Genomic DNA, 27,862 nt, shown 5'->3' on the forward strand with positions numbered 1-27,862 from the left:
AAGTGCAGAAATCTATAGTTTACGTCGCATGTATATTGTTCTATACCGTAGAATAGATTTTCAGTACTTGTAGTTGTAGTGTATATCGGAACGCAGTTTATTTACTGCGATTTTATTTGAAATTGCAGTAGCCAATCAGAAACGCTACCTACACGTAGTGTTGCAGCACTGAATAAGATCATTTAGCAAAGAAAGCGCGAAGGAGGATGCGCTCGCACTTAAGAATTCCGATTTTTTTCACTTGATTGCTTCTCTTTCAAAATATATCGATTCGATTGGCGTCGCGATTATCGATTATGGGCAATAATACGATTTTGGCAGCACTGTATCGATCGCATAATCCGCGAATTCGGCGGCAAAGCTTGCAAAGCCGCTAACGTGACGTATGTTCGTTGCAACGTATGTTCGTCTCGCCCTTTTTTTTAGTGTTTTTAATAATTTACGGGTTGTAACATATATACTCTACTAATTTCGAATTAATTCGCTCTAAAGTGCGAGACACAGACACGATTCGTAGCGAATACGTTGCAACTCCGTAGATTTCACGAGGGTTCCGTAATAGGGAGACGAAGCTGGGGGGAGGGGAAGAGGTACCGTGATGCAGTTCATTGTCATTACCTTGATGGTGCCAGGGTCGGATGCTAATCCGGACTGCTCAATTCTAGAGCGGTGCTCTGCTCGGGATCGGAACGCTCCTCGACGACGGTGTCCAGCTCCAAGGATGCGAAAGCTCGGGATCCTCGGTCGCTCCTCAAGGACACAGTGCGCGGCGGACGGTCCACGCCAGCTGTGGAAATGCATCGGCAACGGGTGAGTCGATTATAAAAGTAATATTAATTTTCTCGTCTGCTTCTGCTTCGGAGAACACGCTCGCGCCGTTTTGAAGTCTCACGGCCACAACGTTGTGCGCGTCTATTGGCAGAAATGTCAGAAATCGGCGACTACCTGCCAATGTAGCAAGCTTCTGGCGGATCGGATTTTTCTACTTCAATTAGCTAAGAGACTCTAGTTCTACACTGGCTATATAAGCTAATTTATGCAAACGAGCCATGCAAATCTGATATATAATTTTTATTTGATCTTTTAAGATAAAACGTAGATTGTCGCGAAATAAAAACAAGCAAGAAGATGTATTTTGATATGTTTAATCATCTATTTACACATTTTTATAATAAGTATTTCACAGCACTAGTATTATTTATATTAATTGTATATATGCATAAGAGCTCACACCGCGTCATTCTTACATAATGTTCAGTTATCTTTCGACTTGATTCGTATTAAATCCTAAGACACGATGCGACAATAGCATGAGCGTTTATAAAAACTAAGATAATTAAAAATATATAAGACAATTGCTAAGTTTTATGAGATATCACAATCCGGGCAAATCTTTAGCGACCAAATGATGCTACAACTACGTTATATTTTACCTAAATCCTCTCTTGATGCTGCGCTTGTCAACAAATGAATGAAAACCTTTCAATGCGGATTAAGTATATTTCAGATAAAACTTTATTCTACAGTCATACATGTAATATGTATATAAATGGATTTTATACGTTATTTTCAACGGGTATATATGTATTTTTCGAGAACGGTTTACCGGTGTATCTTATTAAAAATTTTATTCTATGTAGCAATAATTAGAGCACGTTCGTGGTATAAATGATTAAATGAAAATTAAAACGATTAATTAAATCAAATTAATCTCCGTGGCAATTGAAATATTTTTCATTTATTTCTCACTTATTTCCGTAAATGCACGAATATTGTATCAGGAGGAATAAACATCGATCGCAGAGGAATGCAAGAGAGAATGCAGAGGTATGAAAGAGAACGTGTCGTGTATTACGTTTTTACGCCTGCATTTCTTCTCGTTGTATCGAAGATATTTCGAAAGACTGTTTGCTGGAAAAATTGATAGCATTAAAGATTTATATGCTTGTTACTCATGTTCTATTCATGGTGCGCCTAGATCTTTTATCGTTTTACGAACAATCTCCGACCGTTGTTAAGAGACGAATATTCCGGACGATAAATTTCATACTTGGACTACTGTGTCCACTAGGCAGTGACCCGAAATGACCGTCGAGCCATCCACTGGATTGTCGTAAATCGAGAATTTGCAACGACCATGGTGGACGTGATACCTTACACGATAGGCTGTTCACGTGGGGAGATAAAAAGAAAACTTTTTGCCATAGTAGTGCGTACGAGAAATAAATCCGCCTCGATGCCCGAGTGCGTTACGTCGGTTTTTCAATTTTTTTTTCTTTTACATTAGTCGGTGCACGATAACGGATCGCAATTTAAATCCGTCTGTGTATTGGAAAAGCTGTATTTTGCGCGAGTTTTATGTGTTGCACGATTTTAGTTTTTATTACTTATTTATTACGTATCATACTTTTCACGTTTTTTTAGAAATTTTAAGATGATATAACATGAATATTTCAGATTATACTATGTGCGCGCTTATATTGATTTTCTCTTGTTTCGAGGATATCTAATAATATCAAACACATTATTAATGTCTATTTTGCTTCAGTAATTACTTCATTTAATTAATGCCGTATTTATAGTAAATACAATTTAATAATAATTATTTATTGATATTAATTAAAATTCACAGAATTTAGAAAACACGTTCTACATTAAGTTTTGTATCATATAACATATATGAAACATATAACTATTATATTCTGGATTACAAATTATTCATATAGTATGATATTAAATTTAAGCATTATTACGTTTTGCAATGCTTTGCGATGTAAGCAATTTAGAGTGATGATAGCATAAATTTGTCTATCGAAGTGTACGATTATTTACCAAGTTCTCGCAAACAATATGTAAATGAACGGTTTCAGAGTTTATTAGCGATGCGAATGCAATGCTTTCATAACGATGTTCGTTGTCATATTTTAACTCCATCCGTCGGGAACAAAATGTGTTGGATGCAGGATAAAAAAGACTTTCTGATTTAAAAGGAAATATTTTTGAATTTAATAGTGGAACAATAACGTGGTAATATTTCGATGGTTGTTTCCGACCGCGTAGAAATATGTGCACACGTAAAATCAGATAAGATGTTGCGGTATAAGAGAAATGGCGCTCAAGAGCATCATACTTTATGCAGCACATTGCACCACGGAAATGGATCATCAAGAACGATATAAGGTCCTTGTTGATATTACGACGTTTTTTTACGATATTGGGTCACAAGAGATTTTCCATGCGTGCGTGAATGAGATTTACTTTATATTATATCATATTAATTAGTGATTCTGACAATTTGTGCGATTTTTTAATTTTTTAAGATTCATCAAAAAGATTCTAATATTGTAATGTGATTTAACGCATTTAATTTACATGTAAAAATAATGTTTGTTTTTTAATTTTTTTACATGTCTTTTTTCATGTGTGTGTGTGTATGTGCGTGCGTGCGTGCGTGCGTGCGTGCGTGTGGCACAATTAATAATGCCTGAATTATTTTATACTAAAGAAAACAACGGCGAAACAATAACGAATTTAATTAAATATTTCTTAAGCGTGCGTTTTTAAATATAAACAATCGGTCGTTCAAATACGTCTATCAGTTTTATGTTAAAAAATATTCATCATGAACGTGGAGTTTGAATACTCAGCATAGCACTCAATCTGTTTTAGAGCCTCTTTCGGTCTCTTTACATTTTATTCCAATGGTCACGTACACATGACTAGATACATAGTATATATACGTAGCTATTTACATGGCCTCGCTGGTGAATATTCGCGTATACGTATATGCGTGCATTCAGTCAATCAGGAAGCCGAGGGAAAAAATATAGGGAGAAAAACACGGTAGTCATTACTGAAACAAAAAACTAGGATCAAACGCTGTTGCATTTTATTCCTCAACAAACTTCTACAAACAAGATATAAATTTATAAAATAACGTTTGAAAGAACGATAAAGGCCAGGCTCGCTTATAAAGACTGAAAGTTTATATTTTTATAGAAGACTTTATAGTAGAATATTTTATTTTATAAAATAGTAATTAAACAACAAAATATATTATCTATTTAAGTTTCATTAAAATATATTATAGATATGATAATCATAAAATTGGAAATTTGAAAAACCTGGATAGCTATTAGTAGCAATCTTCTTGTAGCTAGCTGTTGTGCGTTTTATATGTTCGGTTAATTAGTATAATTATTTATTTAATTATTTTGTGCGGACGATTTGGTTTCACACGGCAATTCTGTTCCACGTGCGCGCGTGTTCTAATTTCACTTTTAAATTCGGTGAGTACTCACCCAGACGATGAACTGGACTGAAACGAACGAGGCTTAGTGCACCATGATCCAAATCACAGTTTCTTCGTCGAGCCCGTTCTCTGGCGAGTTTCGCTCTTCTCCGCAGGCAGCAAATTACCATTAACGCTAGCAATGGAAATCCCAGGATGCACGACACGATGGGTATTATTATGCTCTCTGGGGTCACTGAAAGTGGCAAATGCAATTTAATCACGTACTCTGTTGGTATTTCGTAATTAGTATTATTGTATCTATTAACGCTGAAATTCTTTGTAGTTTTGAGCAAAGCTTTTTAACGAATTATTTTGATTATTTTACATGAAAATTAATATATCTGAGTTTGTAATGAAGAATATATTGACACGCTCGTTTTTATACAGTTATTTTCGACAGCGTATACAACGATGAACTAACTCGTATCAAGTTTACCAGAACTGTATAGTCGAATTGTTATCGACGTGAACACGGTTTGGGTATTTTTTATTGTTTTTAGTGCGGTTTTTCACAGACTTTTGACAAATTTTTCGAATTTACTAGCATGTAAATATGATTTTATTCATGCATACAAAATCAAATTAACCTTTTTATCTCGGAATTTTTTCCTCAGTTTTACTTTTTTTGTTATCTATGTGTATTCTTTTAATAAAATGCATACAATATTTTATCGTAAAGAGATTTATATATTCTAAATCACGAAGCAGGTTTTGTGTCATTAAAGGAGACATATCTTCTTTCTTAAGAGTTTGTCAGTTCACGAAATTTTCAAGCGTATAATAAGAGCGAAGTTAGTAGTTGCTTGAGTCGAAGATTATAAGACAGGATTTAAGATAGTAGTGATTAGACTTTCAGTTTCTCTTCCTACTTCCTTTTAAAAGAGCTTAAACCTTGGTTTACTCGAGTATGACAGAACTATTTGATTAAAACTTTTTGCACACAGCGCATAACGTAGTAACATGTATATTTTTCAATAAAAGTGTCCCAGTTTTCTTGGATTAAACGCTATACAATATGTGAGACTTGACATAGCTTCCATACTGGAATGTTCTTGTATAAAGAAAAGTCAGTTCTTCAGTTCTTTTTGAAAACTTTTTATCAATGGTAGACGACTTTTGAAAGAAAATAGGACACAACTTTATTTTTTATTATCCTACATTGCTTTCGTAAACAGTTGAAAAATGAATATTAATTTAATAATTTAATAATTATGAATATTAATTTAATAATACATTTGAATTTAATTACAATGGAAAAATAACATATTACATATTTATTGATTTATAACTTTCTATAAGATTATACATAATACATTTTGTAAACAATTTCAACATGTCCATATAATTTATATTGCGCACGTGCTGCCATGTATTCCTGGAAAGTTTTAAATCAACATGTGCGTATTACGTTTTCTACGAGTTGTTCTGCTGCTGAAAATTAGGGATATTGTAGGGATTTGAATGAAGCGCCGATTGCAGATTGCACGAAGCTGAAAATTTATAGAGTTTTAATGTCAATTAATTAGCTGCCGAAAACCGTAATCCAAACAGTTCTATCATCCAAATTATTAAGGAGGATTATTAAGGATCATAAGTAAGGAGTAATTACACCTTTAAAAATGTATTTCCTAAACAATTAAGTATTAATTAAAAATCTCTTAAATCATAGTTGTCGAAAGATCGATTTGAAATAGCCTCGAGAATCTCTTTATCACATTTACATGCCAGATCATTCGTGATTGCATGACGAAATGAAATGATTGCGTGATTGCATGCGTCCAAGTGTCAGTAATTAATAGCAATCGGACAAAGCCTTTAATCAACGAACAATTGGATAGTGGTACCATGTTATTGCACTAATGTTAGCGGATTTCTGATTCTCGCAATTCATTCTATATAACAAGCGAACAGCTGACACTAATTACATTATCAATCCTCTATCTTTCATCCTCTCTCGCTCCCTCTCCACACCTCTTGAAGAGATCTGCTACAGTTACTTACTTGCAATTTACCACTGTCGCGAGCACGATTTAATACTTCATACAAGTATCTAATTAAACGTTCCTCTGTGTAGTTAATATATTATTACGTTTCCAAAATGAGAGACCGGCGCGACTCAAGACAAAGCCAGTCTTATGTACATATGGTTACACACTTCGTGTGGTAAACCAGAACTTAGTTTCAACATAACTAGCTAGAATTCATATATTAGAAACATGGTATCTCTTACCCGTAGGATATACCAAGTTCGTAGGCCTTTTGGAGTGCGGAATTGTCGGCATGGTAGGTCGACCAGCTCTCACCTCGGCCGACATTTTTCTTTGTTCTGCAACTGAATGGAATTTCATCTTTGAGCTGACTTTGTAAACCTCGTTCTCCCTTTTAGCTAGTGCACAACATACGTTTCTCATAGAACATATAGCAGCGAATTAAAATAAAGAGAAAAGATGAAACAGAAAACAGAATCTAAATTTGATCAGAAATTTGGTACGTCAAATGGACATGTTTTCTGCATTCGAATTCTGTTGCAGAGTAGTTACAGCAGAATACAATCAGAAAGGTCTTGTCGCGTAGCGATCCATCAAACTACGTTGCTGCCATCACTGACAAGTGTTCTGACGGCTTGTTATACGAGGGGGGAGTGCTGAATAACGAACGATTTTTACGTTTCTTGCGTAGGAATGCGCAGTTCACTCGCATCGAGTAGAATCGATAGCCGGTAGACCTGCAGCTCTGATTTCAAAGTGCGATTTGCACACGCCAGGAATCAGTTGGCGATGTTCGCGCCTTGTCAGAGACGTGGAATTGCTGCCGTTATCCGCAGCACACAGGGAATCTCTGCGAGAATCGAATTTCTTCGCGAGAATCGTTTGATCGTCGAGTGTACTTGGTTACTCTGGGGATTTAAATTATTTGGCGAGTGGCGAATATCGTAAGTTCGTAACATCGGATATTCCTGCATGAGCGTTATATTCGCGAGAGCAGTATTTATATAAGACGCCATATATATCATATTCCGCTATTATCTTTATCAAAGAATAGTTTGCTCGACATTATTCTATTTAATGAAAACTATGATTTTTTATGGATACAAGGCGATAAAATAAATATTATACATCTCGTATCTTATTTTATCTTAATTGACGCTTCATTATTACTTCATTCATTATTATTAAGTATGTTTAACCCAAAGTACGATGACAATTACGGTGAGAAAGCTCTCTCCACATACAGTATGTTATACGTAATTGTAAAACATACAATTCATGATTACATTATCTCTATATCTATTTCAGTAATATTAAATATTCCAAGCTTTAATAAAATTATGTGAAAAGCTATGCAAAATACGAAAGCTTTTATTTTTAACTGCTCCCGTGCTTTTACTGAAAGTTGATTGTGATGAATTGCGTAAATACTTTTCATAAAAATTTCTGACAGCTGCCTTCTAAAAAGAAATGTGATTATAAAAAGTATTCAGCTTTCAAGGTATTTGTTTCCGCAGATAGCATTGTTTAATTATCAGAAACTTTTTCTCTACAAACGTATTCCAAACTTACTTTAAATGTAGCGTATTTTCTCTTTTAATTTCATGCAATTACGCGCGTATCTATTACAGTATGTAATGGAAAAAACTATCGCTGATATTCTATTGATGATATCTAGTTGTAATAGCTGTAATAACAACCATCGAGATAGCCCATCGAGAATTTGCGATATCGCCGGACGTCGGAAGGAGATAATATAGGATAACGCGCGCGCGTAAGGCTTGCCCAGCTGGCTTAGCTAGGGCGTAGCACAATTACGAAGCGGTTAATCTCCAGTAGGTAGTAGGTACACATGAAAATTCCTCGTAAACGCGAATCAATTTCATGCGTTATTATCACGTTTTATTATCACGAGGTTATCAGGTTTTGTCAATCAATTCGCACACATTTGCCAATTCAACGTTCTTTTAAAGTGAGATATGCTTGTTAAGGAATTTATATGTTACGTAAGGACATTGTTTGGCCACGCATTTGGAATTTGCTTATTTCTCAGCATCTTTTTCTTTAATCCACCATTTATGGCAGATTGGATTCTCGTTAGAACCCTAATATTGCCTGCAGGGTTTGGCGTATCTCTCTTCGACTGGTTTTTACCACCCTTATTTTTAGTTCGGTGGCTTGTCGAATATTGCTACTATAAATCGTTTGTAGATATATACAGCTCTGCTTACGCTCAAGCGCGAAGGAGCCTTAGCTGGTAATAATACTCGCGGGGAAAGGTATGCGAGGAAGGGCGCCGTTATCGTATCTCGGAAAACATCCCCGGACGCGCGTGAAGTTTTTTGCATTTGGGGGAGAATGTGCTGATCACCTAACTTTATGCGATATTACGAGGTAGATTGTGTTAGAGGGGAAAAAAAAGGTTGTTTTACTTGAGAGGGGGAAGAAGGTTAGCACAGGGATGCTTAATTGTGGAAAAAGATAAGGAATGGTAGTGGCACTATTTTTAGGAAATCCGAATTTATTTCAAGGATTTAGGGCAGGAATATATATAAAACTTGCTTGGGTTGAAAAAACAGTGAATTTTGAGATGTTGGCACTGTTTCAGACATTGACAGGACTTTCACGTTTCGGACCAGATTGCTTTATTAGCATCCAGATTAGCTACTAACTTTTAGTAAAGGGAGAAGTAATCTTCTTCTTTCGGTGCATGTTCGTGAAACTAGCCTATGAGGTTCTCTGGTCTCCGGAAAATAATAGTTACGACGTGCCTGTTATCTAAATAGGTCGACCATACTTGTATGAAAGATCTCATTTCACGGAACATATTCGCGTAAGACGAAAAGTCAATTCCCGAATTCTTCAGAGTTATCAATTGGATCGAAATGTAATCTTGCAAGGGAATCTTTCGGACGCTGAAACAGCATATTTGTATGTGTAGGTTCTCCTACATAAAATTATTATAAATTTAAAGGACGGTGTATTATGGGGAAGAATATAATTATCTTGAAGTCAGAAAGAGACATCTTTCTTGTATTATATATATTTTTGTATAAAAATTATTGTTATCAATGTTTTAGTCTTCCTGTAATTTATGTACTGTGTCTCGTGACGCGCAACTTAAGGGTCAGTGATAGCTAACAGCTTTATCTGCATTTCCCACATTTTGGAATACATGAACGGTATGTACGGCAGCGGGAAGTTGGTACTCCATACTGCCCCAACATCGTGGAATGTCAAGGTATTTACATCGCTTATGTATACGGGGTTCGTCGTATTCCGCTCTCGGAGCAGGCGAGATGTTTGGTCCAGGCCTGCATACGACGCTCTGACAGGTTCGTAGTAGAGTGAGGTATACTCGCACTTGTACATATGCATGCGTGAATGCGAGTGTGAAGCACTAAGCATCCTAGCACCTTAGTTTACGTACAGTGACACGCCACTGTATTTGATACTTGATATGAGATTAGAATCGAATATTCATCTGTCTCCTCATCTAACTTGTTTTATCAATCTAATTGATACGGATTTAATCTTGAGAACTATTATTCTTTGATATGTATATCAATTTGGATTTCTATCTGATGAAACCATGAGCATTTTCTTTCCTAACGTATATTTCCTCTTTTCGCTTCTTATTACATTTTTCTTCTCCCTTTTTTCCTCCTTTTCCTTTTTTTTCCTTCTTTTTTTCTACTCGATAGAGCTTAAGTGAGGATCATATCCGATTACGGCAACGAACTTAATTCGACCGTAACGTTTAATTTCTGGAGCTATTTGTTGAACAGTTTGCAATCCGTTCTTGTTGCTAGATAAGAAATACTCATGAAATAAAAACGAAGAAAATGTTACTTATTTCGTGAAGATGGATTGATACAAGTGATACACTATTTCAGGTCAGGGTTCATTCGATTGTAAAGAGGAGGTCGCTTAATCCGCATCATTTATCATGCATTCCATTATTTAGAGCAACCTCGATTATGTTGCAGATAAACACGATTTATCCAGCCTACTCTCTCACCTTCCGCTACTTCCGCTCCACGCTCTTGTTATCTTCCTTCGGGTCACGAACACGAAATCTCATCTTTGACCTTTAACTACATTACCAGCGAAATTAGAACTCAGAAACTGTTAATTCGCCACTTCTAAGTTAGTAAGGTCGTGGTCAAGGCTTAGCTAAACATCTCTAAGTTGTAGATGATTGAGATTGTTTGTTCTACCATTTATAGATTAGAAAGGCAGAACATTGTTTAATGAGTTTAGCAACAGTCTCTCATTCCATTCACTTCTAACGTCTAGCACTAGATGAAATCGTTCTTCGTTAGCGTGTTTCGAGCGCCTTTGTCTATGTGGTTATCAATCGTAATTGCTTTTCATGAGAGATTCATTAATTCCTAGTAGCGCCAGTCTATTAATTTCCTGTCTACAGAAACAGTCCACTATATCGCGACCTCATACGAGCCATGTTACTTGCACATGCATGCCGTGTCCTTTGAAGCTCGGGCAATGAACGTCACGTGACCGTAATTTTACCCCGAAATCGCTGGGAACAAAACGACACCGAGAAATGTGATCGTGACGCGAAACGGGGACCTAAACACGTCCTCGGTGATACGATTCCTGAAAATACACCCCTTTGTTCTCTTTGCTTCCTTCACAATATCCTGGAAGCAGGCAATAAAAAGACAGGAGATCAGGCAATGGAACATTGTGTTTGAGCGTTGAAACGTTAATTTTTCCAGGAAACGGTCGTCAAAAATATGAAAATATTAAATAACTGAGATTAAAGATAATATAAGAAAAAAAAATATAATTTAAAATATTAAACGATGTCGATAAAATATTTATAGTTCAAACTTGCAAAGTGGTATTTCGTTTGTTTCAGTGAAATTGATTGGCACAGTTTGCTAAAGAGACAGCGACCTTTTATAAAAACGTAGCGCTTTGTACATGGCCAAATTGTTGGTTTTTAATCTCGAGAATGTGAAAGGGTATCGATAAGTAACTTATTTTCAGATCCTTGCAGGCTTAGTGTAGAAAAGCATTTTTCTATGAAAATTGAACGAGCATTTTATCGAGAGGGAGATGGATACAGAATTTATTCCCCAGAAACGATTATCAGCGAGGACAAATTCTGTAATGTAAATACCTAAATCCACTTTTAATCTGTTATTCTTCAAAGCAAACATTTTGAAATTTTAATGCTCCTCTTTACTAAGTTTTTCTTGATCACGATCCTACTCGATTTTACAAAAAGTACTATACTTCATCTGATGTTGATTTCATTAATGGAATTGATGTTTCAGTAATTTATTATTACAAATTATCCGCAGGAAGAATCGTATATAAATTATGGTTTTTTTTGTGATCGCGAGATAACTAAGTTACAATTTTTATGGGAAAAACGCATGAAAGCGAGCTACTGAGTATTTTTGTCGGAGCAAAAAGTCACTGCAGTACCCATCTATCTTTGTTTCTGTGATCGATAACTCTCGATACGTACGGATACGTTCAGGGGTTCGCATATTTTATTCGTTTAGGTCCAAAAGGACAGCCAGGTATTGAGATTTTTATAGTTCTTAGTTATACGAGGTCACCGTTGCACATTTACAAGTTAGACTTGAGACCAGAGCAATTTCGGCCACCAACGTAAGTCTTGCATCCATTAGACGTTCGTAAAACGCTCTCCCGACCATTAAACCCCTAATGGTTTTAATGGCTATTAAGGTTCTCCTAGTGCGCCACATCTTACGACGAAAGAAAATGTAATTGATTAATCATGTAAGCATTTATGTTTAAGATTTTCTCATTAAAAAAAACATAAAAGTAGATTTACAGAGACATAAAACTGGAAATAACGTAATTAGACGATAGGAGAATATTCGCGCTTTGTTTTAGCTTGTTAGAAAGATAAATGATGAGAAAGGATGTACGTGGTAAATTTCAAAAAGTTGAAATCACTTTTTTCCTGTCAATGTGTATGTATGTGTGTGGCTGAGAGAATAATCCTTGCTTTTGCCAGAGCTTTTGTATCTCTTCAAAAGAAATTGCACAAAAGGTAAAAGGCAGTTGCCGCGTCCATTGCACATTCTTGAATTTATATTCTAAACGCGTGCTTCTTGGTCTCACAGTCTGCATGAGTTATATATTGCGTTCTCGCTCAATTTATTCAAGATTGAATCACTATATTACGTATATAGCATTATTTCGTATTACGAGTAAACTTTATGTTTTGAAGATATCTAGGTTAATATAAGATTTTTATTATTATCTAGAAGATTTTATATTGTATAGTATTGTTTTGTGACATTTTTTTTATTTTATCAAAACCAAGAATTGCACATACGATGGATTGTGTAATTCGTATATAATTGATGGATGGTTTGCATTTGTCGAATTAACTTAATCGTATGTATGTTAATTCTTGATTATAATCGTGAATTTTACCTCTGATAATTTACGATATTATGTCTCTGCTGGATTAATCTAGTTAATATAATTCATTTAGTGGATAATTTGTAACGGTTTATTTTTATGAATATTAAAGAAATATTTTAACGAAGCAATTTCCGGTGCACAAACATCTTCTACATTAATATTTGCAGTCAGACGACGAGAATATCTCTCGGTACTGGAATTCCTCGCTACCAGACATTTCCGCGAATCGTAACTGAAGAAAAGTTTTCTGTCGCAAAAATACCTCGCGGCAGACTCTGCGAAACAACTAGTTTGATATGTTAATTATTCATAATTATTACATCATGATGTATGAGTACAAAGGAAGCGTGTTGTTGCGGCTATTGTTATAACTTATTTCTGAAATTATATGAAATTATACATATACTTTTCTCTCTGTCGTGCGTAAAATTAATGATCCGTTTCATCTTCGAATCAAATAAAGCAAGAAGGATTATTAATGTTTAATGTTGTCACATTAAACAGTTAATTCAGCGCGGACTGTGAAATTTGCCGTTGTAAGGTTGAAAGTGTTGTCTCACGCGGTCGAAGCTACATGTACGATGTCCTGGAAATTTATGACTTTTGCCAGGAACATGTATAGATACTTGTTTCTGGACCTATATGCGAAGTCTGCCGTTGTTCCCATAGTAAAGGACATGTTTGTCGATAAAATGAAATATTACTTGGTCTTGCGGTTCAACACTTTATCTCCCTTGAGTTTTCTAATACCAAGATTTTTAGACAAACCTATTTTGTGTATAATTATGGTATAGAATATTATGAATAGGAAAAATTATCTTCACTTTTATTTATTCATCATACTTCGTATTAAATGTTCAAAGTGCCTTGAATGTACTATAATATGAAAACCACGGGTATTATATAATTATACTTACTTATTTTTATAATTATTCTTCCTAGTATTTTTTTCATTTTATTGTAATTAACATACATAACTATCGTATGTATGTATGTATGTGTATGTAAGTATATTATATATCCGAAACTTCCAGCTACGGATTATTCCATTCGAATCCGGTGAAAAAGGATATGTGTTACAAAGTTTACGTGCGCAGCATAGGAAGTATATACTCCCCCGTACCGTGGAAAAACTCGTAGACAAACGTCCGTGGTAATTTTTCCTCGGTTTATAGAGCGACATTACTTTCCACATGTGTCTTCGCCGTCTCGTTTTCACGGTCAGTTGCAATATTTTTTTCACTTGTCGGGACTTGAATTATAATTCAACGGCAGGACATCCTCAGTCAGGTATGCGCATACCAGAAGTATTAAATTCCGCATATCTCTGGTGAGATCTACTGTTATATTCTTATTATTAGCTCAGATCGCTATTTAATAAACACATTCTTATGTCTCGACTTATCGATCACTTATAAATTACGCTTGTCAAAGAAAACGTGCGCTCTCTGTACAAAGAGCAACATGAACAGTGAGGTTTACCGTTAATCAAGGTACTAGAGTTCGGCTTTGCTGAAATCTAATATTCTTCGGAAAATGAACGTGCATGAAAAAACATAGACATGTGTTGGTAATATTATTTTTAGGAAAATGGTTTTTCCTTGTTAAAATATAGATTAGATCGCAGATGATAGGAAATAATACGTAAGCCATAAGTGAATTTGATTGAGGATATATATATGTGTATGTACTATCGAGTTTTTTCCATAGTTTGACCAGCATTTAGATGTATATTCTTATTTGCATTATGCATGCATTTATATGACATAAATACAAATTTTATTAAAAAATTTCAGTAAATCATTAAATATATTATATAGTAACATGAAATTTGGTATTCTATCATCTATCACTTAGTGCTCCATTACCACTAAAACGGAACAAAACACGGCCTTTCTCATGACCGCAGCTTCAGCGTAGAAATTTCCCTCGGGAAAGAGCCTTTCTGTTGAGTAGTATTTGAGTAAAAATACCGGGACGCGTTTTGTAGTTTCTGTCTCCTCACAATTTCAATGATATCATTCTATGATACTTTCCAACCAGATAGGATATCATAAAAAACATCTACCATGCAAGTGCAACCATGTTTGTCGCATCTGAATATGACTTTTCCTTTTCCCATTTTTCGTCTGACCGTATACACAGTAGACGAAACTCACACATTTGTAAGTTCTTTTCCAGTTTGGCGTTGCCTTCTCGTTAACCCAGATCACTGATGTGGATTTATCCGAGTAGCGTGTTAGAGCCACATTAATGAGAAAATGTGATCTTATTCACTCCAATTTGATCGGCCAGCTAAACGCAATTAAATACCTGTTTATTATTTATTATGTGCGCATGCTCTGTATGTGTATTTGCCTTTTAATCGATTTTAAAATTCTCTCACGCGAATACTTCCACTGTGCGTGTTCTCTGATTAATTAAAAAATGGATAAACTTCTCAATGGAAATTTTACACATCGCGTCACCCCGCAATCGTGCTAAATTATTCTATTTATAACTGTAACTTGATTTATTATAACTTTCTCTGATATGAATAAAGAAAACTTGCAATTAAAAATTGTAATTGTTTAGCTCAAGTTGCAGCCATCGAAAACAATTAAAGCAAAAGAATAACAAAGAAGTTATAATATTATGATTACTTTAATATATTTATAATATATTTATGGAGTGTTAATAGATTCTCGCTTTTCCGTGATTTTACGATGCCAGAAAGACAGTACAATATGCTTCCGGCATGCTTGTGACATAATTATTACTGCAATTGTGCATAATTATTACTGCAATTGGGCGTCAGTCCAGTCGCTAATTGCGATTAGACGCTGCACAAAGACGTGGATGTCGGTGAATAAGAGCAGGAAATATTAATGAAAGTAGAACGAACGCGAGGGTTTAAAGCGCGGAGGTCGAAAGGGTGTAAAAAGGGTGAAAAACCAGCGTGAGCAACGCGAGAGAAAACTGAAACACTTTGCTTGAGCAGCGATCGAATAAAAATGCTTTTACTGTTGTAGGTATCAAAGTCGAGATATTTCCACGTTACGGAAATGAGTCACGAATAGAAATTTTATAGCATTTCGCGTCAACGTCCTTTGCTTCCTTCGCACGCGTAGCTATTATTGATTAGTTATAATTAGCTTCTCACTTGAGTAACCTAGACAAAAGTAGTTTCTTATGTAACGAAATAATTCAACTTTACGATGTAGTAAAAAATGTAAAAATATCATTTGCTATATATTTTTCTAATATACTAAATAACATTTTATTATAATATATATGTGTGTATGCGTGCGCCTTTTATAATATGACAATAAAGTGAAACATTTTTCTTCGATTAGTCAATCGCGATATTGTTTCGCGGTTTACGATTTCACATATATTGAGACATATATTGTACATGTATGTACGCAATGATTTACGATAGCTCATCACAACTTCCAAAAAGTATTCTCAAAGGGAAACAGTGTGAGAGAATGCGTTGTGAGTTACCCAAAGTTCGTAAGTCTTGGTATTTCTGACACAATGTCTTCAAAGTTAGCAAGAATCGCAATAATGTTTGTAAATCGCTGGCTATGTATCTCTCTGTTAGCATTTTATTTTCGACACTATTCATCGTGCCAAAAATTTGTCGTGTTTTATGGGACAACCGACACGTGCATGTGTTCTACATCGCAAATGTAGAGTGTGCCGCAGTTCGTTCCAACGTAATCAGGAAACTCATACATTTGTATGAGTACTGGAGATACACAAAAGTTTCTTTCCGAGAAAGCTCCATCATAAAAAGTCTGATGACTATTTTGGAGGATTATCTCTTTTTCAGAGAGGAAACCGTTCTTCTTCGGAAAACATCACCAAAATACGTCATACATAGCGTACGTGTGAAATCGCCACGCTGTGATGGAGCGTTATTTATTGTCAGAACCGATGAGTAATTGTTACGCGTACTGGCGTGTGTGTCGTGAGAGTGATCCATCGCGATCCACCTGTTGTACTGTAATATATGGATCATTATAACACATTCCAAATAACGTATTCAGAAGAAATATCAGTGTCCGCATAATTCATGTGTATGATTATTCCCAAATGGATGGATATTCACAGTTGTATGATTGTGGTATCATCTATTGGATTTATTTTGTCGAAGTACTTCTCGAAATGAATGTTGCTACGGTATTAATGCAATGATTGGATTGTAATTTCACACTCTACGTATCTAAAGGATACTTCGAATTAATCTGAGAGAAATTTTGTACAGCATAAATCTTCACACAGCATTTTTTACAAATTACACAAAAACTGTGAAAATAATTTTAGAAAAAAGTTTGAGCATTCTAAAGTATAATATGTTTTATTATTTTTCTGTTCAAAGAGTCTAAAACGTGAGAGACGGGAAATAATTTATATAGGAGAAAGTAATACGATGCAAATTTAAATCAATACATATCATATCATATCGCAATTATTACACAAATATACGCCACAGTAGTAGTGTAAATTATCGATTAAACCGCAAAGAATATAGGATTCGTGAATTTAATAAAGAGTAGATTTAATAAAGACCCGCGATAATTCTATTCCGGTATGCAGGAGAGAGCAGCATTTTTTGTGCGGAATAATATCTGCGTTACGAAATTTGTGCATATTTCTTGAAAATATTGTTGGATAGTTCCCTTGTCAAGAGATCTGACATAACCAGTGGAATATCTGAAATATAAAGGTCGCAGGTCGCGAGGCTACTTGAAATCGATGATTCACATTTCATCTGAACATCCTCGGAATCCAGCAAACTTCTTTTTACCCTTCTGTTTTTCAACCAGATTCTCATCCTATTTTTTTCTTATAAAGTTGAAGCTTTCGCCCTTCAGAGAATATTCTGCGATCTAAAGTAGATTCTGGAAACAATTGGCGATCTCTCTCCGAGGAATTTTTTAGTTATTTGCATCAAAAAGATGCTGAGTAAATTTGATGTCCGTAAATTCTAGAGAAATATTTGGAATGGACTGGAATATTTGGAAAATCTGTCAATTATTAATATTGCGTGAAATGATTAAAATGATTAAAAATAAAGTAATTAAAATGATATTGTGTTGCTATCTTTTCGCATATATAATATAACGCAAGTTCTATTATCTTATATCTTATTAATAACATCATAATTGAACTGAAAATGTCGATATTTATGATTTTTACTTGAAATACAATACCAAGTAAAGTTCGCATATTCTCACATGGTTAGAAGAAAAGTTTCTTTTTAGTTTTATTTGTTATAACAAGACACTAAATCGCAAGTCGTCGAAGTTTCAGAAACTTTCGTCTTGGGAATATAAACTCGAGATGTATGCGCTTCTATGATAAGCGCAAATTAGATTTTCGTAATGAATGCTATAACATGAATGATTGCGTAATTTAATAATTCGGCTTGCTTGCAGTTTGAGAGATATGAACTGGTTTCCCGCTACCCAGGCTGTTCTCTGATATCAGTCGCTCGCGGCATTAGTCCGTTATTAGTCGGATTGTAAATTTGACAGGACTTTTTATTGTCGTATGTCAAATTTGACATACGATCATCAAATTTAACGTTAACTACAATGCACTTTATAGTATAGATTACTCATCCGTAATTTGTAAACGCATATTCAGTAAACACACAAGTGCTCTTCAGCAATACCAATAATATATATGTACGTAGAAAATGCAATATATATTTATCTGTCATATAATATCATCAATATAACATCGTGCATACGTAATAGTGTTTCGGATTTTTACCGTTATATTAAAATACATTAAAATTGAATAAAATATAATAAGGTTGTATAATAATAGTAGCCATTGATATTGGTACGTAAAATATCCTGTTAATTTTACTAAACGATTATAAGTTTTAATAAAATTGCACTTTTTACCCAATCGACGTTTCGATCGAGCTTCGCGTTTTATTTCCATCCGTCCATGTGGAAATGGAATTTTCGATTCAACACGATATTCAATGATGTGGAAAAAGTAACGTTCATGCGATTTTGTTCAAGCACGAATTATTTGTTAAGCATGACATGTTGCCTTTTTGGTAATCTCTCTTTAATGCATATTCCACATATTCTCTTTATCCTTCTATTAAAAAATCTGCGCTTGAAAGAGACTCGTTAAAAAGCTGCAAAAATTTCACAATATAACAGAATTATTGCTCAAGCGCGGTATATTACAAGTCCTTTTATTTCTTTATTAACGATAAAACAGTTTCTCGCAGTTCTGTTCTTCGCTACGCAAAACAGTGATACAGAAAGCGGAATGGGCGATTGCACGCGGAACGTGAAACGAACCGCCGCATAATAGCCAGCGAACAGTTTCATTTATCTGTTTGCCGTCCTTGCAAACCCGTCGATCCCCGTCGCTTCTATCTCTTTCGACCGAGAACTATTCTCGTCCTTCTATGTATCGCGCTTGGTCATCGCTCCGCGCTTTTCGATCCCCGTTCTCTTTCCGTCATTATCGACGTTGTTGTCTGACTTGGCCTATTATCTTTTGTTCGTTGATATTTATTCGAGGGGGTGGTTGACGACACTGATTGCAGTACAACGGCGTGTTACTGCAATAACATTATTGTTGGTCAATTGATCCGTCAATAGCGATGTTGCTCCTTTACGCAAACATTCTCGCAGCGTACCTCCAAAGCGTGAATCCATCGCGTTGCAAAGCACGATCTATTTTCGTTACGATCGCATCGGAATTTCATGGGAAAAAGCGTAATAACTCGTAAAATCGTTCGCGGTTGTACGCTGGGATAAACTCAACAAAGAACTTTGCGTTAGCTTTTCGCATTCTCCGAATATTTGAAATAATGCATAATTGTAGTTAGCAAATTAAATGTATTTGAAGAATCTTTTGTATAAAATCTTCTAAGTAACAAACGTCAATTCATTGTTAGACTAAGTTATGCTGATAATGTCAGAATGAAAGACTGAAATGGTTAATGTAGTTTTGGAAATAATTTCTGCAAAAGATTAATTAAACGTTGAATTTAGTATCAGTAATTCATGATCTAGGAGGAATATCGCAATATCCTAGTACACATGGTGCATGAAATTGCGGGATGAGATGGTTAATTAAATGAATGGCTGGCACATAATTCGAGGAGATAGGCAGAGGTTCAGTTTCACTGTTGTGGACAAAGTACTTTGGCGCTTCGGATCTCGATGTAGATCAAATTGAAGGGATGCGACGACGACCGGAGAAAATGGCGTGTCTAGGAAAGCGTACTTGCGGACAAAGTGCTTCCTCTTCCGTGCTTACGACTGACTTCTCGCCGCGCAATAATGTTCCTTTGTTTGCTGGATTGAATATTCTCAGTCACCAAATAAGAGACGGATATTTCCCTTTGATATTATAATTCATAAAAATCTAGGTTTCAATCGTGAAGAGAGCAAAATTAATATGTTAAACGTGAGGAAAAGTATTGATTCTTTATGATGTGACAAAATATGCATAAAATCCACTGTTTAGAATAAAACTATTTTGACCGTGACAATAGCGATTTAATTAAACAAATTCTACACGGTTGATTTGTTGTGATTGAATATCAAGAGAATTTTAAAGAGGACATTTTTGAAAAATCAAAAAATAATTGAATATTTCATATTCGTTTTTACAATTCTGCTTCCGGCACAATGATGCTTTCAACATTCCTCTCCGGGGTATAAATTATAATTAATTGGAGCTTGTAGCTATGGGAGAGTCGCAGGTGCAACGTTTACCATTAGTGGGGGAGAATCCTTGTTCTGCTCCCTACTTTAAATATCGTAGTACCTCCGATATTGCTCGGTAAGCGGATATCACCCTCTTTTCCGTTTCGGTAAATTCCATGTCGTTACTGGGAACTAGGAAGCGGAACAACTACGACCCTTCGGTGGTCTACTTTTTGAACGTGTCGGAGGATAAAGGCGAGGCGTGTCGGAGAGTACGCAGAGACGGACGCAGGAAAAAGGGGTAAAGTGACCATTATTGGCTTTCGGAAGTGCGCCTTCTGGAACGCCATGAAAAAGTAGTCAGACGGCAGTATTGCAGTGACAATTTTATGTTTCTCTTCCACGCGTTTTGCACAAAGTGCTTGCGCGTTTAAATCCAGAAAACATTGGTGATTTTGTGGGCATTTCTTACGCTTGACGGTGAATGACTAGAATGCTACAAAAATTGTTGTATCTCGTTTGTACTAATCATGCTTTATATACCATTCGCATTAATACAAATAATTCTAAATGCAAACAGAGATAATTAAAGAGCATTTCCATTCCCGTGAATCGCGTAGTTTTAAAGATTGGGTCAGAGATACGTTTAAATGTTTCCAGAGTTCGGAACATCGCCGGAGGCTTACAAATAAATGCATATCTTTGAGAATTGCATTCTGTAAAGCGTCCCGCCTTCAACACAGTTTAGCATGATAAAATGATAAACATCCTCGAGGAAATAGAACTGGTTTGAAGCGATGTATAATAATAAATGTACTGAAACTAGTCAGAAAGCAGTTAGAGTGGATAATACAAGATATTACAAGAAGTATCAATATTGAGAGATGTTAGAGTTCTCCCCTTTCCCCTCCTCCCTGAACTATTGTTTAATCTATACTTCGAAAAGAGATTTAAAGAAGCCCTCAAAGAAAAGACAGAAGGCATAATTGCCAATGATGTGATAATTAATTAACAACATAAGATATGCGAATGATATGGTTCTACTTTAGTAGTGAATACCATAGTGAGAACAGGGATTTACAAGATTAAATGGTTAGTTATTAATACAAGTCAGGTAAACACCCAAAACAGGATTAAAATAGAAGATGAGGTGATCGAGAAGGTGACATCTTATAAATACCTTGGCTGTTGGATCAATGAGAGCTGGTAATTGCCGTAAGAAATTTGAGGAAGAATTAAAAAAGCCAAAGTCTCATTCCAGAAAATAAAGAAACGTCGAACAAACAAAGCTTTAAAAAGTACCTCTCAGAATTAAATTATTGCGTTGTGTTTTATGGTCTCAGCGTTCTCTTTTATGGCGTTGAGACATGAACGCTTACAGAAGCCAAGTAAAAAGAGCGAGACCTTTGAAATGTGGGCTTACCGAAGAATATTGAAAATATCACGGGCTGATAGAGTAAGAAATGAAGAGATATTACCTTAATTGGATACATCGCAAAAAGTTTTTATATTATCAAACGAAGAAAACTCGAATTTCGAATATGTTATATGAGAAATCAAAAATATGAGTTACATCATACAAGAAAAAATATTCATATTTTCGTTAGAAAACAGTAGGAAGACATGAAGTACACGCTACATTATTATTTTTTTAGCACAAGTATATTATGATGCAAATTGCATGCGATGAATGCAAAGCGTACAAGTAGTTGGTTTTATACAGGATTAAAGTTTTACACGTAATGAAGTTCCCGAAATCGGAAAACGCCATTCTAGGAAAGTAAGCAAGATAATTGAAGTTGTTTAGGAAATAATGTTCCAGCTGAGTGCGGCTCTTCTAGCACGACTACTTGCAGGTTGAGAGTTAAGTTACGAAAGATTGCTCAGGCGTGCTTCGGCGGTTACCTATCCATATGAGAGCACACCTAAGTACCACAAAAATGGCAAAAGTAGCGAGCGCTTTTTACTCTCGCTGAGATGTAAATTTTTTAGATGATGTTGTGAATTTCGCAGGGATTACTCAGCTGGCGCGTTCTTACTTAATTCCATTTAATTGCGTTAGCACTTTAAATTGCGTTTGCTACGGAAAATGCGTCGTAATTTCGCAATAACTTGGAACAGGCCTCACTAAAGGGTTACACCGTAATTTGTACGAAACAATCTGCCGCTGTGTTGGAAGAATTCCTGCTAAAAGTTTGATCCACACTATGAAATGGCCGAGGGACTTAACTAAAGGGTAATTTCATAAAAATCTCATTTGTAAAATAAAAAAGACGATGAAGCGTACTTAAAAATACGCTTCATCGTCAATTAAACATGTAAATACATGTTGAGGCAACATTATTCTGAACATGTAGAAAGAAAATCCAATTTAAAGAACTCTGTCTTTCAACAAATATAATTAGTTTGAAATAAAAATGCTTTTGTATATAGGCCCTTTTAAAGTAGTTAAATATTTGCAGCACAAAGAGATATAATTAGCTAATAATACTATATGGAATTTTTTTGTTAATATTTTCAACCAGCAAAGAGAAACAGTGAAATTGAAATTGTGATAGTCTTTTATGATGCTTATAATTATAAAAACAATTCTCGTAGGTATTTTACGTGAAATGCGGTCTCATTATACAAGCACTTAATTAACAATTCCGAATATAAGAGCTCGTTGTGCTAATGAACTGGAGTACTTTTCTTAAAAACGATTGCGAAGCTCTGGAACAGACACTCCGCGCGCATTAATTAACATAGACAATTATAACGCGCTTTATTCATGAATATCCAAATTGTGCAAGCTCTGTAACGTCAATCTCTGTTACGGTGTATCATCTTCCGCTGTAATAAACTCACAGGCATTATTAAGTCATAACTGAATTTGCATATACTCACGTAATTCACGAATCATAATTATTCAGTGAATAAATCAAGGCGTGTACATTATTAATGAATATGTTTCTGATGATTATGATATTATCTCGTTATAATAATCACGGAATCCTGATAATTTCTATCTAACTATTTCTATCTATTTATTTCGTAAAGCGCGAGTGCGGCGTTAAACAGAAATGAGAGCAAAGTGGTACGTAGAATTACAGTGCAAGAACGTAATAAAAGTTCTACTAGTCGCGGAGTCTCACGCAACGCTATCAAACTAGAGAGTAACGTGTACTAAAGTAATAAAACTCTAAGTTGCTTTAACATTACGGAAGGACATTGCCATGTGTGAACATACATTATTCTTACATCACATATAAATTGGGAGATATCGACGCGAAGCGTAACTTCATTAATACAAACACATAAGCATCTTGTCTCTTTTTCCAGATACTTTCCTTGTTATTTTCTTCGGGAGTTGCTGCAAGTTCTGCTCTGCTAACTTTCTAACCAAGCATAAAAATTCTCTCTTTATGAGAAGCATATGAACTGTATGTGTATTCGCATTTATTTAGACATCAGTTCGAAAAGTTCTTCGAGCGGTGACGGAAATTCATGAAATAAGTACGTGTGAATTTATCGCCTTGCAGCGTACATGATAGTGCGCAACTGTGAGGCGTTAATATATAAGAATTCCGTGAACGATGTTTGGAGGCTTTTACTTTCTTTATGCCAGCCGCATCGTGATATTTCATATTCGTTTCCTTGGAGTTTCCGCTGGCTTGAATTTCGTACAGATGAAATTCCATCTGGAATTGATCGCGAGAAGGCCACGAGGGTTAACGAGACGGGAAACTTGAATCTTGAATTCTGGAGTATCGTACCCGTGGGGCATCGTATCATTTCTCTTTGGCAAGTACTGGCAATTCCACCGGCTGCCGCTATTGATTCGCTTTCGGATGAATCTGGATAACACGTTTACTTCACTATAAAAGTTTCGGTAAAGCGGGTGCGCCTGCCTGAAGGCAAAAAATTGCCTCGCAATCAAGCCATTGCCGTTGTGTATTGAATTTGTGATATGGAAGAGAATTGCATTGCAATCAAAATTCAATCTACATTTTCCACTTCCTCTTGTTTTCATCTCTTTTTTTATCATCATATACTCTTATTTTTCCGAAAATGCTATTTATAAGTTGCAAATAATTGAGACGATTCAAAAGGAGATGTGTGGATAAACTTGAAGCGCCCTGTACGACATGTTTTAATATTAATTTAAGTATTATAAATATAAAGTACATTTCCATATTATCGAGAAATTTCTGTATACGCTATTTGTTATCAGCGACATTTGGACAGAGCTAGCTGTGCCCGGGCACATCTAAATTAGGCTGCTGGGTTACACTACATATGCCTGGGTACATCTAGATACGCCGCGACTTTCACTGTAAAATTTATGTTATTAATCATATCAAGCGTCACTTTCAGTTACGTTGTTAATATAAACAGAAGAAACATTAAACTGTTTCCGATTGGATGAGTGTGTAACATTTTCTCTTTAATTAATCTTCCAATTATTATGATTGTGTATTATAATATATTATACATGGGAAAATCCATTTTCTTTTTGTACTATAACCTTTGTCATAAAGTTTAAACTCATAAATACGATTGAATAGATTACGCTCTAATTCATCATTTAATGTTATAATGTTATTAATATTATAACACGTTATTATAATATTATAACATTAAACGTTATAATATTAATCTCTGGTACATCGAAGAGAACAAAAAAAGATCCATTATTGGAAAACCACGTGCATCTCGATTGTTTCTGCTTGACTTTTTAATCAATTCTGTTCCAGTCGATTTGATCTCTTTGCTGAATTTTATCTTTTTATCTCAGTAACTGAATCGCTTGTGCGACGAATCAATCGCATATTGCGAAAGAAGGATTGAAAATCATCCATAGACTTGCCAGTTTACTTTGGGTCAGTACTTAATTCCCGTCACGAAAGTGACCCTCATGATTAGACTCATTTTCTAAAATGAACTCTACCTACCAGGCAAGACTTTCTTTCATCACGCGCCAGCATTTGACGACTGTTTTTTATTATAGTCACTATGTCATTTGATCATCGGATAGCGGAGCACAAAAAATGTAAGAAAATAATGTTTTATTCTATCTCAGCATTACTTTGCTGTAATTACCTACATTAATTAACTGCATAATTGCGTTATTATAATGACACCGGATAGTGGTCAATTCTTTCTTGGAAAGAGAAAGTATCTGGTGTTCCTTTTGACAAAAAGTAGATAAAAAATACGTGATAAACAGTACATGAAAATTGTTGTTGCAAAAAACATGTTATTTTGCATATACTGTAATTTATAGATGTTATCATGTTATCGTGCTTATTGAGACGTAATGAAATAGTACCGAGATGAAAATGACAGATGCCACGCACGCCTCGGTTGAGAAAAGATTACAGCTTTTAACAGAGTAGAAGCAATATTTCAGAATGAAAGTGCAATTTTTCGATCCGAAAGCGATTCAGAGCTTCTCTATATCTCGTTTATTAAACGTCATATCGTGCGCGATGTGGGCTAATGCTGCAAGGAGAATAGAAGCTCCGTCGGAACCATTCGCAGTCATGAATCAGCAATGGGCGAGTATCGAAAGTCGATACGTCACATTGTGAAATGTGAACAGAGAAATACAATCGGTTAAATTTTTGGATAACGAGCCGAACACAAAGTCGTGTGAATACTATTCGCGGTAGTCGAGCACGAATAATTCAACATTTCTTGAAGCAAGCTCAAAGAAGAAGGATTAATCAATATTTTACTGATTCTCTTACTTTTGATTTTGATAGAAGGGAAACCGAAGCATCAAAAATTACGATTCCACTGTTTTAAAAAAGAATATAAAGACTACAATACTTTTTAAATATTTGAAGAACACAATTTCTCCTCTCTCATGTGTTTGCTTTCGGTATTTCTAAAATATATTTCTAAAATATTATTGATTTTCTTTTAATCTATTATTATTATTGAATAAGCATTTTCAATACAATATCAATAAACGATATGTCGATACAGACGTTTTACTGAACATTTTTCATCTTACGTTTTTGCATAATGGTAAAATAATGGTAAAATATAAATGAATACAAATTTACAACGACATTAATTGTCGCTGACTATGGCATATTGTAGATTAAACAGTTCATTCCTTCATGTTTCACCTGCACATAAGTCATGCAGGAATTACGGGTAGATTGTAGTGAATTTGAGGGAGATTCCGAGAATAATTGTAGATACGAGGTGTCAGTACGACCAATCAACCTACCTGAGAATTAATTTATAGGGCGTGAAATCCTCGAGACGCAAGCTCTACGAAAATTTTCCGGGTAATCGTAGCACCGGGTATCCTCTTGTTCATGCTTGGTTAACTTCATGTATTCTCCTCGTTGAACTAGTTGAAGGAACGACGAACAGTAATTCTCATGAACCCTAACTCTCCTTAGACTAAGTCCTTCACCGAACACATTCGGTAGTTTGACATTTAATATCTCGAAGAGAGAAAGAGAGAGAGGGAGAGAGAAAGAGAGAGACTTTGTGGGTATTAACGTTACGCTAATTTCGTATAAAAATTATAAGCTAATTAAGGGTTCTACATATAAAATTTCCGATAATAGACTTTCGTAAGCGTAGTCCATACAATTTTTTATTACGAATGTAAATGTCTGAAAAATTGTCTGATCCTCTGCAGTTAGAATTATGGAAATTTGTCCTTATTGAATATTGATGAATTATATGATCAATTGCTTGGATTTATTATATTATTTTATATGCTGTGATCAATTGACTGCGATTTGTTTAAATACCACATCAATTTTCAGAATATTCCCGTTAACACTACACTTTCATTTACACAGAGTTGCCAAATGATTCCGAGATGTACTCTTTATCGTGCAACATAAGTCGGGGACACTTAAGGATCGATTTTTCTCTGTCACCAACACGCCAGCATATTCCTGGAAATGCGCTTGGAGTAGCCCAAAGTTCGTCGGTCTCGATTCACGTTATCAGGCGAGTCACGTTTATGCTCTCTTTCGAGATTCCGTCGCTCGGCGAAACTTTCAGAGCTGGGCCTTTTCTCGCTTTGGCCTGCGATTAATCACGGCTGCACGACACTCCATTTTCACGTGCCAATTTTCCACACGAGAGAATTCAAGGTATTATTCTGCCAGGTATTTGACCGAAGTACTCATTCTGCCTAGTCAGTATCGGAGCAGGTTTAAATTTCATTATCGATAATGCTGATACAGCAATCTCCGTATTTTGCGGTGTGTGAAAATACCTATTCTCTTCTGCGTAGAACAGACGTGATTTTGGTTGATGATTACGAAGACCTCGTGCGTGTATCGCGAGCACCGAAATTCGCATGCGAGATTCGAGTTTCCCAACGGCTCTCGGCCGACTGACCGAGAACACGACTACCTCGCGCGCTCCGTTATCCGCGCATGTGCCACCGTAGATATCAGGCGAGATTTCGATGAAAAGCCTAGAAAACTTGCAGGACCGGT

The 27,862-nt window shown here is 35.5% G+C and overlaps 2 protein-coding genes across 4 annotated transcripts in view; one reads left to right on the forward strand and one right to left on the reverse strand.

The window, feature by feature from the left end:
- Window positions 1–713: 713 nt before the first annotated feature.
- LOC105284944 overlaps window positions 714–27,862 on the forward strand; it is a 167,459-nt gene continuing 140,310 nt past the window's right edge. For all 3 annotated transcript variants that reach the window (XM_011348829.3, XM_020033441.2, XM_026970570.1), the window contains exon 1: window positions 714–810. In XM_011348829.3, the coding sequence (XP_011347131.2) occupies window positions 722–810 (89 nt within the window). In that variant the 5' untranslated portion in view covers window positions 714–721. The remainder of the gene's footprint in view (window positions 811–27,862) is intronic.
- LOC105284940 lies at window positions 2,267–27,782 on the reverse strand. The gene is made up of 4 exons (XM_026970575.1): window positions 26,623–27,782; window positions 6,525–6,626; window positions 4,302–4,487; window positions 2,267–3,853 (listed from the first exon to the last, which is right to left on the reverse strand). Exons 2-4 carry the CDS (start codon window positions 6,607–6,609, stop codon window positions 3,801–3,803), a joined length of 324 nt encoding a protein of 107 aa, XP_026826376.1. The 5' UTR covers window positions 6,610–6,626; window positions 26,623–27,782; the 3' UTR covers window positions 2,267–3,800.

Source organism: Ooceraea biroi, chromosome 6 (assembly GCF_003672135.1).
Source record: "Ooceraea biroi isolate clonal line C1 chromosome 6, Obir_v5.4, whole genome shotgun sequence".
NCBI classification, from domain to species: Eukaryota; Metazoa; Arthropoda; class Insecta; order Hymenoptera; family Formicidae; genus Ooceraea; species Ooceraea biroi.